We start from the raw sequence: 19,602 nt of genomic DNA on the forward strand, positions 1-19,602 counted from the left end.
TCTATTTTCCCGTGTCAGTTGATCGTAGCTTTAGAAGCATATGAAGAAACAGTAATGTGCATCATGCTTTGATTGGAGATTAATAAGTTGAAATCAATAGAGGTGTACTACTTCATAAACCAATTGTGTTTTTCTTTTGAGTTTGAAAAATTTATTTCAGTCAAAACTCTGTTTTCAATATTGAATCTGTAGGGCCAACTGCGCAATGGAAAGGCAGCTGCTCACTTGGTATTTTTAAGTAACTGAGCTCTATTTGCTCTGAATTGCTGATTTATGTGCAGATTGATCTACTTTTAATATTCAATATTAGCTCACCTAAAAATGACTTAAAATTAGAGATGCATAACAAAAACAAATAGCCGTAGCAGTGGGGATCTCTCAACCTGCTCTCAGCAATCCCTGCATTTTCCTTCCTATCAGTGTTCAGGACCACAGAAATTGATTTTTTTCAGGACGTGGGCACCTGATTGCCTGTAACTGTTGGTATCCAGCACTTCAGGAGAAAAAAAGCTGAGATTTGAAGAGGGTAGTTGCAGTAGGTTTTACTGATGAGGGTGATGTAGTACTTCTCTGGAGTGTTCTAACTTTCCTTTTCTCCGTACGGTAGAGGTTCTCAAGATCAAATTGTGTCTTTAATTAAAATTTATTAATTCCTGAGGGACAGGATTGTGCAACCGCTTTCAAGATCTTGTAAGACCTTGTAGTAACTGAAAGATCTATTTCATCTGACTTTCCTTTATGTGTTTTACAAATGTAAGCTCTTCAAGGGCTAAGAATCATTAGCCAATCCTTGTTAATTTGTTTGTTAGAGGCAATGTTTGAGGTCCCTGAGATGGTGCTCTCCTGTTTCTGAAGTCATGTTCACTCATGCAATCCTTATGAGATTCCTCGGGTATTTAATAAGTATCTAGTCTTGGAATTTTTGTTGTCATTCCAGTCAGTACAAAGCTGTCCAGCCAGGCTGCCTTTTCCTCTTGCAGGTCCTGTTGTAAGTTTGTGCCTGAACGTGATTTTCGGGGAGAACGGAGGACGAGGGAGCTTTCAGCTTTCCTGTGATGCATCTCGTCTGCTAGGGCTGAGGACAAGCCCAGAGTAGAGGACAATTGCATCCAGCACCATTTTTTATTTAAATGTCAGCATTAGTCCAAAAAAAACCTGTCTGGGTGTTGTTGAATTTAATCCTGAATCTTTATTTTGAGATAAAATCCATCTAAGTTTTGCATGTACCAAGGAAAGAAACTGGATGGGCCAACCCAGCAGTGTAATGAAAGTCAGGCAGTTTAGAGGTGCAGAAAAGCAAGGCAAGACACGCTGTGGAGCAAATTTCCAGATAATTTTCGCATATTCCATCCTACTTCTTCTTGAGATTTACATAAAAATAAATCCTCAGAATCCTTTTAAGGATACAAGTCGGGATGTTGGAGAGTTTGGTAAGCAGACTTAATGAAAATTTACTGAAGCTGTAAATATACATGTGCATACATGTTGGCACCTTATCCCTTTGCTCCTTCTTGCAACTCAGAAAACTCTTTAACTGCTATTACTTTTGTTTTTAAATCAGCATCTCTGAAGAGCCAGAGAGGCTGGAAATATTAACACATTTAGAAAAAGCAACAGTGTATAGCATGAATGCTTGATTCTTTTTTTTTTTTTTTTTTTTTTTTTTTTTTTTTTTTTTTTTTGTAGGCAGAAAAGTATTCTAGCCAAGAATAATTGCAGTATTTTATTATTTTTGGTTTTAGGACTCAGATACGCTTTTTATTAGTATCTTACTCTGTTCTTGAAGAGTATAAAACAAAATATGCATTCCTGGCTTTCAAACCCTTGGTTGGCCAAGGTTAGCCTCCTGGTGAGCCTTTTCTGTAGTTAATTATTAAATGCAAGTATCTCATACCTAATAACTGCCCCCTTGTGTCTTCCATCCCTCAGCCAGTTGATATTTTCCCTGCCAATTTTCCTGTTTCCCTGGGATGCTGTATAACAACCAAACTTTTCCTTGCATGTCCAGTTTTAAGTTCTGCTTTCCCATTACCACTTAAAGCTCTAAACAAAGCCCAGGGTGCAGCCCTGGTTTGATCCTGGGCCTGAGGTGTGAGCAGAAATGCCAACGCCAGCAAAGCTGCCTCTCTGCATGGAACCTTTGCTCTGTATTTTATTTTCCTTTCTGCTTTCAGTGAATATTTAGTGAGCTCTGATTGCATAATTGAATTTGATAAACTGATGGTATGTGATTGATGAGAAAGTCAGGAATAAAGGATTAGAAGATAAAATTACTTCAAGGGTTTAAGTAAATCTTCCAGAGAGCCAGGGTAATTTATAAAGCATGATATACTCTTTATAAAAATATTCCCGTAGGTCTATTAAATTTTAGCTTCTAACAGAACTGGATTGAGTTTTGAGAATCATTTTCATGTAATAACAGCTTGATTGTGATGCTTTAAATGGGAGATAGCTCTGAGTGGGCTGCAGCATCACTGGGTTTGGAATATTTGAGTAGGAAATGTAGGGCTGAATGATAGACTTGTGGGCAGCACTTTGTCTTCCAAATACATCATTTTTTCTTGGAAAGATGTAAGTTGGGAGTAAGTGGATAATTCAGAGTAAGTACTGAAGGAGGTTGTGCTGCTGAGTCTGTAAATCACTGAAAAGAAGGATCAACAAATGACTCAGTTTGGTGCAGATACTATTTTCACTGAGCTCTCCCTCAGTGACTAAACTTTCTTCAGGGAGGAACAGTTTAGGGAACTCATTCCATGAGCCTCTGTACGTGAGTGGGTAAATGCTGTTTTCAGGGGACTCAGCACTAATCATTTCACTGTACCAATTGGGCTCTGTTATCTTCCCCTGAACACCAGCACTGCTCCCAGCTGCTGCTTTTTCATCTCCAGAGGAAGCCTGACACCTTTAATCTTACCAGGGTAGAATGTCTGAACCTCCCTTGGGAGACTCCCCGAAACACATCTGAAGCCGTTGACAAGATTTAACATTTTCTCACTTGTTTAGAAATGCCTTTGTAAAAATTTGCTTTTCACTCTGGCTCAAATCACTGTATTTCACAGGAACATCCTCTAACTCCAATTAAATTTTTCTTTATAACATTTAAAATATTGGTTGATTTTACTAGTTAGGAGAAAATGAGTATTGGGATAAGATTATTTCGCAACAACTGCAGTCATTAAAACAAAAACTAAAAGAGAAGCTTTGCAGAATATATTCACAGTCATGTAATAGTGTGGGGAGGTGTAGAAACTATCCTTGGTTTGTCTGGGAATATCTGCTAGTTTGGAACTGTTCCAATTTTCTCATATGTTGAATTGTTGTAACTTCCTGTATAGCCAATTTAAAGAAGATACTGCTGATCTGCACTCATCATAAATCAGTTTGTTTGAAAGACAGGTTATTTAAAATGCTACAAATCAGAAAAGGGCCCTACCCCAAATACAGTTTTTAATTCAGTTTGTTAGATCGGATTTTATGCGATAGTTTATAAGCATTGCTTTAAGATTATGTGCTTTTTCTTTCTGCATAAATGACTGTGTTTCTGAAGTTAAAATCTAAAAACTCAGGAGTCAATTTGTCAATCCAACTCATCAGCTGAGTGGGGAGCTCTGGCTGATTTATAGCCCATTGCAGGAGATCCTTTGGCCCCAGTGGGCCTGAGGCTCCCTGGCCACACTCAGCTGGAGCCCAGCTCTGCCCCAGCACCCTTTAATAACGAGTCTGTGCTGCCATGTGCTCTGCCAAGTCACAAAAATTCCCTGAGCAGAGGCAAAGTGAAAGATAAAGGCTGGGAGATGCTGATATCCCCAGGCTGGGCTGTGAACCCCAGTGGAACCAGGCTCACTGGGAAGCCACCACCGGCACCCCTTGCCCTGAGCTCCTGGGAGTGTCCTGGGGCTATCAGTGATTCTGGGACCTGTGGGTTCAGAAATTCCTGCCAGCCTTGAATAGTGCATGAGGGCACTTCCCTCCAAACTGTAAAATATAGGTTAAACTCTTTAAATAGCAAGTATAAAAATGCCTGAGCCTGTATAAAATAAATTCTGGAAGGAAGGTTTGCAGTTTAATTGAAACATTACTTGCACTGGGACAACATTTGTATATCTTGGGTTTTTTCTGTATTTTATGTATAAAGTACCCTCACACCCCCTGCACTCTTTAAAGCAGAGCTCAGTATTCTCTACCTACTGAATATTATTCATATTTTGTATTAAATTTCTGACTTTCAATATAACTTCTATGTTTTATGTATAATCATAAAATCCTGGAAGTGTTGCAGGCCAGGTTGGATGGAGCAACCTGGGATAGTGGAAGGTGTCCCTGCCCATGGCAGGGGGTGGAACTGGAACTGGCCTCCCTTCCAACTGAGGCCATTCTGTAAATTTTGGGTATAGAAGGTATTGATAAGCTTCTAAAATTAAGCCTGTAGTTCCTCTATAGTTGCAAGTAGAAATTTGACTTATGAAGTGTGAAAACCTTCATCTTCCAGAGGTGACTGGCGTAGATCTCCAGCAGGTGTGGACTCAGAATCAATCTGTATTTGAGCAGAGCTTTGGCAATTTAACCACCAAAAATTTTGCTGCTTGGAGTGTTTTATTTGTGATACATAAGGGTTTGAGAGTACATGTGACCCTTGCATATTACTGAAGTACCTTAATTCAAAATGTGCTAGTAGCTTCAGGTAATATAATTCAACATATTTTGGTTGGCAAGAACATTGAAAAACACATTAAACTTTTGAGGTGGTTTTTTTCTAAATTCTTTTCCCTATCAAGAATCTTCATTTACCCTGAGACTTTTCCTGCTGTGATAATAATTTCTATCCAAGATTACTCTTCTGGTTTCTATTCAAGAAATAAAAAAAAGAAAAAAAAGAAAAAAAAGCTTTGAGTGGATTTAATCCTCAGAAAGGAGAAGGGGGGGGGAAAAAAAGCCAATAGGGCTGTTCACTGCCTGCCACAGCAGACAATATTGGAATTCTCATATGGAGAAAGAGTAAACATGGACAAAAGCTTGTCTGAGCGAGCAAGGACAAAGTTTATCAAGATCTTGGTAATTCAGCCCCTAAAAAAAAAGCTTAGTTTCGAAAGTACCAGTGCAAGCCTTAACTGAATCATGTTGTTTCTTGTTTTACGATGGCCATGTTGAGAAGAAATGAGCTAAATATCGGTAATTTTCCCTTACATTTTCTCAAGTAGCCTCCAAACCCATTTTTTTCCTTTGTATTTCAGGGGATGTTGCACCATTCTTCAAGACAGAACCAGGCTTGCCCCAGATCCACCTGGAAGGAAACCGCCTGGTCCTTACGTGCCTTGCCGAAGGCAGCTGGCCCTTGGAATTCAAGTGGTTGCACAACAACAGTGAAATAACCTCCTACTCCAGTGAATACAAGTAAATCACATCTATAGAATCACCTTCTCCAAGTGTAATTGCAAAACAACCCCAAACCAAACCCAACCCCCTCAATTTCCCAATGCCTCAAACAGCTTTGTAGGTACAGACACAGGAACGGTCGGGGTTTATTATGAAAGAAGAGTGGGCTTTGTAAACAGATGAGATGAGATGAGATTCCTTTGTTAAAAAGGAGATTTGATGCTTCAAAGCATGGGTGCTAACATGGAATTTTTAAGTACCAAAAGTGCCTTTTGCTGGAGATGTAACTTTTACCTGTGTTTGCGATAAATAGGAGGCACATTCCTTAGCTAAATGTTACATATGATGTGTGAACTCATCCTTGAACAGAGCCGAGCTCCCTGGGACTGTTCATCTCAATCAGATCTAGAGGAATGTGGTCTGTCTTAAATTCCACACAGAACTTTCTGTTTCAATTCTAAGAATGCCAAAATGGAGCTGATAGTTTAACGAACTGCTCTTTAATGATTGTGCAGTTTACCCCCAGGACCTCCTTCCTGCCTCCCTCCCCATCCCACAGACATTCCATCAAACAGGAGAAAAACCACAGTGTGGCTTATCAGAGCTCATTCCTGTTGATAGGCAGCACATGGCTGGCCAAGTATCAACGTGTCAGACAGCCAAGTTTTGTCTGCTTTTCTGTAATGTGGGAGGATTAACTGGGTTTTCTTCATGCAAATGGATATTTCTGTAACCTTACGGAAATTTAATTTTTATGCAACTTAACTCGATGCTTTCAAATTTTGTAGAAATTGCCAGGTGAGTTCAGAAGTTGTGAGGGGTGGGTATGTGGCAGAGGGAGCCTGTGTACAACACCTGTACCTTTTGCAAACCAAGCTAAATACTGCATTTTTGGGATACATGGCCTAAGGCAGGGGAAAATTGTGTGTGAAATTACACTCTAAGTTGGCATAAAAATGCAGATAATTATATAAAAGTTCTATGTTGTTACACAAGATAAGTTCCATAATTACTTTTCTCAAAGGTTTTCAAAATTTTATTTTTGATGCTATTTACCTTTACAAAGCAGTAGAGAAAAATTCCCTTAAATGACTTTCTAAAACTTTTGGGGGTCGTTTAGCATTTAAGGTATTTAGCAACTGTTTAAACCTAAACATTTAGATTTATATGAAGTTACCTAGAAAAGCAAGACTTTGGATTTGGATGACCCCTCTTAGTGCTGAGTCCCTGCATCTATTAATGGTTGCTGTTCTCAAGCCTTTGGGACGTGGATTTCGAGCCACATGCACATAAAGAGGAGATTTGTGAATACTTTCTAGGAAATGAAAAGATCTCTAACAACACAACAAATCACAGAATGTTTGAGCATCGCTTTGTGCAAATGCCACTTGTTTTGATCATCAACAGCAGAGTCAGTTGTAGTGGCTTGGTAGAAGGAGCTGACAGCAGCCCTTGACCATGTAAGATGCTGAGAGAGTAGGAGGAAAAATTATGTGGGAGGACAAACACATGAACATGGAATGAACAGCAAGCAAAGGTTACAACTCCAGCCCTGCAAATGTGCTAGGTACTGGGAGACTGACATTTCATGGTATTAGGAGAAACCTGAGTCAGGATGTGTGACATTTTGAAATAAGATCAGAATGCCGTGGTATTTCTTAAACAAGTGGACATCCTAATACAAAACTGGACTTTTACTGTGTATGGCAGTGTGAGCTGGAATCAGTTATTGGAACACCTTTCCCAAGCTGTGTATGCACATACCTGCAGTCAGTCCCTTGTTTCTTAGCATTGCATTTAATTTATTCTTGTGAATGTCAGGTCATTATTCAAACCATATTTATTAATTCTGCGGGTTTTGTATTGTTCTTATTTCTGTTTCTAATTAAAAGATCTGGTGCAGAGGAAGCTGCTGGTTTATGATAATAAAATAACATTGATAGAAAATATTAATTTAGAAATTGCATCCTTACTGCTACACCACAGTCAGAGATCAGCTAAACAGGATTTTGATTCTATAGAAATGCAAAACTTTAAGCTTCCAAAAAAATGGCATAGGTGCAATAGGATGAATGAAAGCAAAAGAAAGATGTGCTCAGACATAAAAATTCCAGTTGCAAGATTTAACCTTTGACCCCATAACAGTTTGCTGTGCAGTTCTCTTGGGTAAATAGACTGTTTAAATGCACGACTCTTCCCTGAGTAAGTGACTTCTGCTGCAATTTGAATCATCAATCAAAGATTTTTGGTAATTGATATTACTTAGTGTGTCTCAGTTAAAGTAATGTCTATATTGTAACAGGCTGAAAATATATTATCATAACACCCCAAGTGAGTAAAGAACTAATTGGAGTCTTTGCATTGTGACATTGGTGACCCTGGAGGAGCCGCTTGTCTTTGTCTAACGAAGCTGGCTGTGTGCACAGCCTGCCTTTTACAGTGACTGTGCATACACTACTTTGTGTTAAGAATCTATAAAACAACCTTATAAGTTCTTTGTGATCTGAGATACACGTTATGAAAACAAATCAATGCTGCTGACTGCAGGAGCAGTTTTGGTTCTGTCTGTAAGTTTGGAGACTTTAGTGTTCAGGCAGTGTCTTTTTTCTGTTTTCTTCTTTTTTTTTTTTTTTTTTTTTTTTTCCCTTTGTTTTCTTTTGAATTAAGTTCTGGACCAGGTGTGTCTTCCATATTTGCTTTTGTGGCCTGAATAAATTGATTTATTGGAATTTAAGAAACTAAGGTTATGTCTAAGCAGCCATACTGTTCCAACCAAATTACTTAAAAGTATCTGATTATTATGTTTTTAACATTGGACAGATTTTAATTCTGATTCTGTATTAAAAAAATTACATCAAAATTAGATTAAATTGATGTATAAGTCTTTTGTTAAAAAGCTTGAGTAGATGAAAAAGTAACATGAATATCTAATAAAATACATTTACCTTTAATTCTGTATCCATAATTATGACTATTAAATCCCGTAGCCTATAGCTTCGCTTTTAACTCTTAGGGCATTTAAAATTAAAATGAGAGTTTAAATTTTAAATTAGGAGTGAGCTGTAAGAGTTAGCTGGGATTCCTCCTTAGGTGGCTGATGCCACTCCCTCCTGAAACTCATTGCAGAGGGGTGATGGAGCACATCACGCTCAGGGAGACTCCCCTTGAAGCTCCTCTTTTCCGCTTGTCACTTCCCATCTCTCTGCAGAAACTTCCCAAATGCCAGGTTCTGGTTGGCTGTGCCATTCAAAATGAGGAAAAAGTCGGGGCTGACTTTCCAAAGTCCTTGCAGACATCCCCAGAAACCTCAAGGAGCCTCCTGGCATCTCTACCATGGCAAGATCTATCTTCAGAGTTTGAGTGTAGACAAAAATAAAGTAAAATTATGTCTTGTCACTGTAAGGAATTGTTTTAACCTTCGATTTCAACTCATTCTGGGGAAGAAAGTATTATTTAGAGCTTAGAAAGCACTATTTATATCCCTTCTTGCAGATCAGAAAACAAGTGGAATGGGGAAAGCATAGCACTTTAAAAGCAGTATTATGACTGTTAGGTCGATAGAAAAGTGGGTTTTTAAAAAATAATAAGACATATGAGGTGCATAAAGACTGTTTAAAATTGTAAACACAGAATCAGGAATTCCATTAATATTTATCCCTTGCCCAGGTTTGCAATTTTCAAGTTAGTTTCACACGGTATAAACACGTCCTATCTCTTTTTTTTTGCTTCTGTTATTTAATCCTTCTAATTTTGCTTGCTGTACCTGCACATTATACCCAGTAGGTCCACTGAGAATCCAGCTGCTCTAGGTTTTGGCTGCCTTGGAATTTCCAAGGTAGATGGGATTTTCACTGTAAATTTTTAAAAGATTTTCATTTCTTCAGGCAACATGTTAAGAATGTTTCCTGCTGAAACTTTAATAAGTCAGAAAAGAAAACCAAAGTAGGACACTTCTGATCTAATTGATTTGTTTTGTCCTGGTGGCAGCAAAACTAACTCTGCATTACTGTCCTAGTACCGATGACTACTCAGGAAAGAAGCCTTTAATTTTGGCTTTATTTAATAGAAAAGCCAATGCAATAAGTGTTAGTCAAGTAGGACACTAAATCTTTATGGGAGGAAGAAAGATTGTTAATGTATAACTATTGGGTAAGAAGAACTGTAAAAATTAATTTTCAATATTTGTCAGAGTCTTCAGTTTATTTTTTCTTTTTTTATAATGATGTTTTATAACAATCTTCTGCCTGGCAGAGAAGGAAATTATTTTCCAGGGAACTAGAGAGTCCTTCTGTCCTATTCATTTCTATCCTCTGCCTTGTATTTTCACCTGTTTTCTCACTCCATTCCCCGTGGTGAGGCTCGTCAGGCAAGAGGCAACAACATTCCTGGTTCAGAGTCATTATTTGTGTGCTGGGATTGCTGTGACTCCCACACAGAGCACAGATTGGGATCTTTCTTTTCTTCCCGGTGCCAATTGCCGCAGCCACAGGAGGGAACATGCTGCTGGCTCTGGGGAGGTCACAGCAGTGACCAGAGGAGGTCACAGTAGTCACAGCTCGTATCCATGGGCAGCCAGGGGATTCTGGAAATCCCAGGGGTTCCTAAAGCTTGGCCATGGCTCTGGTTTAGCTCCCTGTGTTTGGTGGTGGGACCCATTTGCAGGGGTGCATTTTGTGATTGCAGCCTGCATTCATCACACCAGAATCTTCTGCCTCCTTTGTTTTACGCTCCCTGATCCTGTCCAGATATTAAGCTCTGCAGGTGGGTGTGCACAGTATATTTGAGTCTAAGAAGAAATGTTTTCTTTTAGTGGAATTAAATTTTGAAGATTAAAATTCAGCAGTTTTCCTTATCTTCCATAAAGACTTTCATTAATCCTGCCATAATATCTCCTGAAGGTGACTGGGGGAATATGCGCTTGTGATTAATGTTTGTTTAATGCAGGATTATCTCTATTATTCATGTGTTTTATTCCCATTAAAACTGTGCCTATCAGCTCATTTTCATGTTGAGCAATCAGATGTAGCTGAATGAGGAAGGTGAGATTAGTGGACCAAGTGTCTGTTTGAGGGCAGAGCAAACACAATGTACAGCCCACGGTGGCAGTTCCAGGGTTCCTCTGAGTTTCAGTGGTCACACAGTGGAGATTTCATTGGAAAGCTTTGGTATTTCTTGCAAGTCTTCCTGATACCCACACTTAGTCTTCTTGTGGCTCCTCTGAACTATTTACCTGCTTTGCCTTATGAATGAGGGTACAGAAAACTAGGGGAAAAAATTTAAGTCTGTCTTTCATGTGAATTTTTGCTATACTTGGCATTTATCTTATGCAGAACTTGAGATTCAAGGGTATTTAATGCATTTCTTGTTAGCCGTTTTTTAAAAATCTGGATAGAACAGACAATACTGTAACCAAAGACCTGAGATTGCACTGCTTGCAAGTAAAATACAATAAGCATTTAAGACAAAGTGTAAAATAGGAAGAAGTGGTCTCTGACTGTACCTTTTGCCTCGTAGGTACATCATCCCAGCTCTGCAGAGGGCTGATGCTGGCTTCTACCAGTGCATCGTGCGGAACAGGATGGGGGCACTGCTGCAGAGGAGATCTCAAGTCCAAGTGGCATGTATGTCTGAGGGGGGGGTCACTCTGTGCTCATTAGCTTCTTTTTGGGTAAAAACCCCAATGTATGATAACATTTGTTAGTCTGAACAGGTGTTGGATGTCGTATTTAACAAATTTTTAAATATTGCCGCACAAGAAGTTTCATACGTCAGCTATCATCTGGGAAGCAGCTCAGAGCAGTGCAACACTGAGACTTTGAGCTGTTCAAAGCCATGAAAATGAGATTGTTTGGAGATATCTGTAACATGAGGGAACTGTTATAGCTCACCCTGAATACACAGGGATTAAGGAAGGCCATGCAGCACAGAACTATCAATCAAAACAACAACAACAACAACAAAAAGTCCAGAGGAAAGCAGCAGCATCTGAAAGGGAATGGGATGGTGGGGATGGCACCAGGAAGATTTCAGGTCATAATCTTCGTGATACAAAATCAGCAGTTTCACAACAAAACTTTAAAATTCTGTTCTCAACCCCTTTCTGAAGCAAACCCTCCCAATGTTTGCAGCACTTCAGTTTGGACTGTGCAGGATTTTTGAAATCCAGCTGCCATTTGGAAAGGTTAAGTTGGTTTTCTCAGGAGTTTGTGTTAGTGAATGTGACATAAGAAATTATCATACACTCTTGATTTCCTTTTTTTCAGTTAATGGATAGAAAATACAGTTCGAATAACTTTTTTGGAAATAATAATAAAATTAAGCCTTATTCTTTTTCCATAGTAAAAGCATAAAAGAAATTTTAAAAGAGACAGATTTGTTTTCTGTGCCTAAGAAATCTCATACATGGATCAGATCTCTCCTCAGGGTCAGCAACTGGAAATTCAGTAGTAGTAAATGTCACTTGATAAGTGGAATTTAGAGAAATTGAATTATTTATTAGATACCCAATTTGAAGGAACTGATTCAAGTTAATCACTATGTCAATGAGGGAAATTACATGGAATTTCCTGTGTTTTAAAATAAAACCAGTTGCAAATGGTATTATGTAAGCTTTGCTATCATGTCCATCAGTTTACTGCATTACAGTGGATTTTGTTACTATATCTGTAATGTCAGTAATATCAGTAATTTGATGTTTGGTCTCTCTATTGTTTTGGAGCTGCTGGGAGCTAAAGTAAAAATAAACTGCTGCTAAAATGGTGTTTTCCTTCCCTGACCTCTGCCAGCCCTTGTGTCCCTGCTGTCTACTGACCGTGGGCTCACTCTGACCTGGGTCAGAGCCTTGCAAGTCCTGTTCCAAATATCCCCCTGCAGTTTTAGTGAATTCTGTCAGGTCCCAGAGGTTCTACTGAAAGCTGGTGTGAGTGAACAGAACTTTGAGTGAGGTGTGGGGTGAGCAGGGGATTTAGCAGGGAAACGTGAGGGTGAGATGCCTTTCCTTGTGCAGCACTGAGCCCTTGGAGGAGCCTGGATGCCTCTGGAAGTTGCATCTCCAGATGTGGTTTCAGGGGACAAAGGCTTTGGTAGCAGTCCCAGGGAAAAATGTGCCCATTTCCTCCTGCATCCCACTAATCATTGCTGCTCCTGCACAGCAGTAGAGCTCTCTCCCTTTAGGCTCAGCAGGAAAATGTGTTTGTGCAGCTGTGGCCTGGGAGACTTCTCCAAAATTTCGAAAAGAGCAACAGTTGTTTCGCTGGGCTGTTGAAGGAGTTCTCCCCCAGCTCCTCCCTGCCCAGCTCCCTACCCAGCTATGCCAGCAGTAATACTGGCACAGTGCAGGGAGCAATTCCTGAGAAGTCCTTGTGGGAACAATAGTGAGAAGGAGACACAGGAATACTTTTCCTTGATTCTTCTGCTCAAGAATTCTGTCTCCTGAAATGACAGCTTTACTCCCCTCTGAAGGAGGGGAAGGTTTGCAATGCAGAGTTTTGTCTCTCCAGGCTGGTTTGTGTGTGTGTGTTGCTGTTCTGGAGAGAGTAAGAAGTGCAATTGTTCACTTTACTTCAGTTTTAGTTTTCCTTCCATTTAATTTGTAGACCTGCATTGCTGAATGAGGCTAAAAGGTCCTCTCTTAAATCTGCCTGAATTAAGCAGTCTATTTATCAGTTCATTTATTCGTTTATTTTCACTGACAGAGACATTGAGGCAAAGCAAACCAGATCCTGTGTGACTTGGGAGATCTTTGGTCTTGAGCCTTTGCGACATGAATGGCTTCTATAGTGAAATTGCCAGTCAGATTTGCACCTTATTCCTGCAGATGAAAGTGTTCTACAAGTTCTGAATACCCTCTTTCCCCTTCACCCAGGGTAGCTACTGAAGCCACATGATTGTTTTCTGTGGTTTAATATTTTTGATTTAAATTAATTGATTTAAGCTGTGTATGGATATAATGAAGTTCCTGATATTTTATCATACATTATTTTTTGGTTATTCTCCAAAACCTATCAGAAAGCAACATCCCAAGGGGTTTCTAAAATCATCATAGCAACTCATCAAAACTTATGGGGAATTAAATGTTAAGACATTTAACTCAGAAGGATTCACAAGAAATGATCTATTTTTGCCAGTGAGTAGAGGATGCTTCCCAATACACTTCAACTCAAGATCTCTAGTGAAAAATTGAAAGGTGTAATTATAATGGCACTGAGAAAGATCTGAGGTATTTTCCATGTCCTAGATATCTGAAGTAGCAGGGAACTTGTTAAATAATTTAAAAAATATTCTCGACACATGCTAACATATTACTTAACTGAATGGGAACAGATCTTTGCGAGAAAACTGCTGAGTAAATCTTAATTACAGGATGGGCTTAAAAACTCTTGGATTGTGGAAACTAAAATAATCATACGACAGTGAAGTTAATTAGATCCACCTCCGCAGTTTGAAATTTCTTTTCAAGTAGCTGATCTGATTACAGTTGTAAGGAATCTGGAGCAGCAGAGGAAGTACAATGCTGATTATGTCTGAATAAATAACTTGAAAATCACAAAGATGATTAAAGCTTCTTTAAAATACCATGTGTTTTTAATTTCTGCTCTTGTTCTGTCTCTTCTCATCTCCTGCCATTCACAGACCTGATAGTAGTCTTCTCCTCTCTGTGTCTTTTGCATCCTTCTCTGCAGCACAGAAATTGTAGAGAACCCTCTTGTCCTTTAAAAGAAAAGGGAATTCAGTGACAGGAGCTGGAATAGTTCTCTGTGTGTCAGTTTCCTAGTTTAAATCAAATTAAAATGCAGAGAAGTTCTTTGGAGGGTGAAGAAGTAAGAGCCAACAGCCCTGTTTATTTTAATGGATAAGAATGTGGTACAAAAGGCAATGGGAAAACAAGGAAAAGACATTCACTGAATTTTTCCAAGGTCTCCCCAGATACCTGAACTTGCCTGTGAAATAAAGCCTGCAGAGGCAGAGGTTCTGCAAGGGTAGTTTCATTTCTTCCATTAACATTTTTGTTAAAAGCTGCTCTCTAACATTAGGGATGCACTAATGGCTTGGGAGTGTCGTGCCAGCAGAGCTGACAGCCTCCAGCATGACTGTGGCCTTGGGGTTCCAGGATCCTTTTGGGATCTTTGCTTAGGTCTGACTCTCCACTGGCCTGGCTGCAGTGGAAGAGCTGCTTGTCTGTCTGTGTAGCTGTGGATAAAAATAAAAGGTGACCAAAAAATGGACGCATTTTTGTACACCATGAGCATCCCTTTGCATTTCAGGGGTTTCTTTTTTATTGTTAAGGATTAAAAAAAAGCAAACAACCCAACCAAACAAAAAACCAAAGCAAACAAACCTCCATTAAAATGTCATTTTCACTGAAATCCCTCAGTTACTGCCCAAGAACACAGGGGCCACACAGGGCTGCTCATGGATGCTCTGCCTGTGTGCAGCAGCAGCACTGGGGTTTCCTTCATGCCTTGTGTTCATCTGCCCCTATAAATCAAAATCCAAGCTGTCCCATGATCCACAGTGTCCCACGAGTAAATATCAGTGCCAGTGGCTGTTGGGAAACACGGTGATTTCTCTGTCCCCTGGAAAGAAATAGGGAGAAAGACAAAACTTCTTATTTTTTTCTTTGCAGACATGGGAGATTTCATGGACACAGACCAGAGAAAAGCAGTGACTGAAGGACAGGCTGCAGTTCTGAATTTCCCACACATCCTCAGCCATCCAAGGCCCCAAGTGACGTGGTTTAGAGACGGGCACAAGATCATACCAAGCAGCAGAATGTAAGTCAGTTTAAAGCTCAAAATACACCCACCCTAAAATATGATTAATTATATTTGATAACACAGCTTACATTTTAAGTACACTAATTAAGGTTTAAAGAGAATAAAGTAGTTGTGTTCATACTAAGTTTGAGATAAATTACTATTTTAAGACCGTCTCTGAACTTCTAAAGCAGTTTGACAAAATAATTCATGTGGTTTTAATGGTGCTGGTGCAGCATAAGGGGCTGGATTTGCAGAATGTCTGCGCTTCCTTCACGCTACTCATTTCCATGATACATTTTGAGAAAGGAAATGTTCATCTCTCAATTACGTTTACTTGAGTGCACTAACCTAATGAATTCTGAGGCTTTTTTATTTTAATATAGGAATCCGTGGGGTTGTGTTGCAGTTATGCTTAGTACTATTTTCCTCACAATAAAATTCCAGATATTGTTTATTCTTTTCATTAATTTTTAGCCTACAATGACAGTTTTATTTCTTTTTTACTAATTAGCAGCTCACCCCTAACGACACAGTATTTGCACTTTGATTAGTTATTATCTCAAGGTGTGCTCATTTATCCTTTTCTGAAACAGTTATGAAGCCATCCCATGTTTTTATCTGCACAGTTTCATTCAGAGACTGAAGGGCTTGGCTGTAACATTAAAAAATGTGGATTAAATCTTGTCTCATTTATTAGAAAGCTGTTGAAATGCCAGGAATGTTGCTAGTTAGTTTTTAACTGTGCATTACATTTTTATGTGTTCAAAGGGATAGATGTGCTAGCAAGTGATGGTAATGGGATATTTCTGTGTTCCAGGGCTGCTGAGGCTTTAGAGTTCATATTAGAAAGGGAAAACTTCTCTTGAATTTGGATTTTGGTAATCTGTGCAGTATATTTTATTGCTGCTTATGTGCCTTTTTGAAACCTGAAAGCTGGTATTACAGTAGCTTTGAAACTGTTAAAATTAGTATTGCAGGGATGTGAAGAAACTGTGTAATAATTTATGAATAATTTAATAGTAATTTGATGAGAAACAGCTGGAAGATGAAACAATGGGTTCCTGGGCAATCTCTTGAAGAGAGCTAAGTAACAAATCCTGAGTTATTAACCATTAAGGATCTACTTCCTCCACTTCTGCCACATTACAAATTTTGTGTTGTTGATGCTGAGAATATGCCAATCAGAAATTTGCAGGTGGTGACAAGGCCTTGTTATCCTGGTGTCTGAGAGCTTCCTGGGAACCCTCACAGGGGACAGAGCAGAGTGACCAAGGCAAGGCTGCAGTGCCTGAAAATGAGATTTGCCTGAGTTCTCTTACAGTTTAGGAAAATTGCAAGTAGAGCTGCATATGTCATGTATTTAATAACATAAAGATCCTGATTTTCACCTGCTGTGCTTTACTCTTGCCCTTACCCTGTTGGGATTGCTGGGGTAAAATCACCTGTAACTATGTGGTCATGCTTACAAATGGGAGAACTGCAACACAGGCTGCAGCAGGGGTGAAATACGCCCCAAGCTTTCCATATAAATTCCACTCCCTGGTCAGAAATTTTGTCTAAAAGGAACATTTGAGGACATTTGTCTGGCCTGTGTAGGAATCTGTGAGTGCTTCTGCAGTTGAAATACCCATGTTGGAAGTGTGAACCTTCTTGGAAGTTTGATAGATAGTGCATAGTGAGTCTGGTAAGTTCAGCAAGTGACAGATTTATGGTACACATACCAATCATCAGGGCACTCTGTGTGCAGTAGGTCTCAAAATACTGAAAAAAACAGGGAGCATCCACTCACATCTTGCTGTCTGTTAAATTTGGAAAGTAAATATGGCAGCCCTATAAATATAGGGAAGCTGACATGTGGAGAGGATGCATATAAAACTGTGAGAAATGTAGAAATATCTTATGGGAGCTGTTTCTTACCTGTGGAACAAGTTGTGCATTTCACTGTTTTTTGTGCACCAGGAGGTAGCAATTTCCCTGATCAGTTTAGCCAGTGATCCAGTTAGGCTGATGCATCAATCTCACTGGATCTCCTGCTAAACTGATCAGGGAAATTGATACAACCACCTTGTACGATGCTCTTTAATCTGATTAAAAGTACCTTATATTGCTAAATCAATATAAAGCTTTTTTAATGTTCTTAAACAAGCTTACAATGATTTGGCTGAATCAATCAGCCATAATTTCATGTGTCAGCTGTAATAATGATTTCTGGGAGTGACATTGCTGTGGTGCACAAGGTGTGAGGACATAAACAGTGCCAAAAAGAGGGAGAACAGTGGTGGTTATGGCAAAATTCAGTCAAATGGTTGATCAAGTTAAGCCTTTCTCATGCAAAAGCCTTAATTTACATGTACTTAACACTGCACCACTTTATGCCATAAAAATAATCTTATGTTTGTGTGCACAGAGCTGCTCTGGCATGGATTCATCTCACTGATGTGGGAACAGAGTTGTCCTTAGGTGAGAGGTACAAAAGATCAAAAGTAACACCAATTCTGAGAATAAAAAGTCAGAAATTCTTAAGATGTTTCAGGAAATGTCATTTAATTGGCTCTGCAGTAAGGTTTCCCTAGCAGGTTTAAGGTAGTAAATGCTGATATATTTCTCTTTTACTGTGTACCAGTATTTAGGACCCTTATGGGGAGGGGCTCTGCCAGCTGTTCAGCATCTCTGGGCAGCCTGTGCCATGGCCTCACCACCCTCATCAGGAAAAATTTCTTCCCTACATCCACCCTCTTTTAGTTTAAAACTATTCCCCCTTGTCCTGTCACTGCGTGCCCTTGTCAGTTTTTCAGGATGGGGGGGAGAAAAGATTCAGTGGGTAGCTTTGGTTTCACCTCTTTTTAGGCAGGATGGTAAATCCTGCTCTGAGGGTGTGCATGGCTGTGACATTTTCTGGGAAAAAGTTTCCTTTGGGACCCAGGCAATTTTTTTCAAACTGCATCCTCTATTTAATTTAACTGCTGGTGTTACTCGTGGTGGAATTTTGCAGCAAACAACCACATATTAGTACCTATTCTAATGGTGTTGTAATATTTTGTTAAAGCCTCCAGATAAAAAGAGGAATAGGATGACAAGTTGCTCTTAAATGAGTGGGCATGTAAAGTCAACAAATCCCTGTATAATATAAAAATGTGAAACAAATGGCCTGCACATACTCCTGGGGTTGTGACTTAAGGCAACTAACAAATCTGCAGCAGAGTCAGTGGGACATGATGGTGTGTGTTTAAAAATTTAAGTCCTAAAAATCACTGTCATCCTCCCCCCTCGCTTAGTGCAGTGTGGGTGTACATTCATTTTGGTTTTTATGCATTCTCTGTCACCAAAGCCTTAGCCTGGTATTTTCAAGAGGTGTTTCTTGAATAGAAAGAAGCTCTGTACATGCTTGAAACGTATGAAGTGGAGAATTGGAGAGGAAGACCAAAAGATCAAGAACAGGAGAAAATGAGCAAGGAGAAGATTTAGGGTTTGAGCTGTTTCTTATTATTCTACATTCCCCAAGAAGTTCTAGAAGAGACTTCACATTGCACCCAGACAGATTCATTTCCAAATATACCAGCAGAGAGATGTGGAGTTTCAGCTGCACTAGGGTCTTGACTGATGGGATGATTTTGCCTGTTTCCCTGCACATCTTACCAAAACCAGCAACTCTCTAAAGGTGACTGCATCAAAAGAAATTGCTACTCTGGGCTGTCAAGTATTCAGCTTGCCTTGCCTGGCTGTACTTCATCAGGCTTAAAAGCAAAGCACATTTAACTTTCTTTACACGAGCACAAACAGTACCTTGGAGAGGCACAAAGGACAGTAGCACCATCAAGGTCTGCAATTGTCTTTCACTTGCGGCATTGAGGAATTAAATTCTTAATACTCTTAGAGGATTTTTTACCTTTCTCTAAGTGAAGCACTTTTCAGAGAAAAGGTTCATTCCAGCCATCAATTCATTTAACTCACTTTCTTTAAGAGGAAAACTTCTATGCAGACATTATTGCTGTCTTCATTAACTTCCTTACAGTGAAACTGCTTTTCTCCATGTAAGCTGCAGTTAGGTGAATATTAACTCATGTCTTTTGATAGTGGAATTATGTCTGACACAAAACTGGAGAGTTCATTTTTTGGTGTATAAAGGCACTTCTGGGGTGTCCCTTTCAGCAGGATGGACATTTAGTCACTTAATTAACTCCTGAGGAACCAAAAGAGTTCACAGATGCACTTCATCCCACTAGGCAGGGATGCTGAATTGCATTGCCTTTAGGTACACATGGGTTAAAATCTGTGTTTGGCACTCAGATCAATTCATTTTTGGATGTATTTGGTCATTATTAACTCTTAGAGACTGAAGCTGCTGGCAGATTGTGGAAATGAAAATACATTAAGCACAAGCAACTGTCTCATATGACTTGTTGTGGTTTTGAACACTCACAAAATCTTGCAAATAAGCAAAGCTGGTGCAAATTTATTAGACATTTTTCAA

At 39.4% G+C, this 19,602-nt stretch overlaps 1 protein-coding gene across 7 annotated transcripts in view; it reads left to right on the forward strand.

Annotated features, from left to right (window-relative positions):
* The window catches only part of SDK1 (sidekick cell adhesion molecule 1), a 388,222-nt gene that overhangs the window by 103,146 nt on the left and 265,474 nt on the right, over positions 1-19,602 (forward strand). For all 7 annotated transcript variants that reach the window (XM_032125651.1, XM_032125653.1, XM_032125655.1 and 4 more), the window contains 3 exons: positions 5,232-5,391; positions 10,888-10,994; positions 14,999-15,146. In XM_032125651.1, coding sequence (XP_031981542.1) covers positions 5,232-5,391; positions 10,888-10,994; positions 14,999-15,146 — 415 coding nt within the window. The remainder of the gene's footprint in view (positions 1-5,231; positions 5,392-10,887; positions 10,995-14,998; positions 15,147-19,602) is intronic.

The sequence above is a fragment of the Corvus moneduloides genome, chromosome 16 (assembly GCF_009650955.1).
Source record: "Corvus moneduloides isolate bCorMon1 chromosome 16, bCorMon1.pri, whole genome shotgun sequence".
In the NCBI taxonomy this organism is placed as follows: domain Eukaryota; kingdom Metazoa; phylum Chordata; class Aves; order Passeriformes; family Corvidae; genus Corvus; species Corvus moneduloides.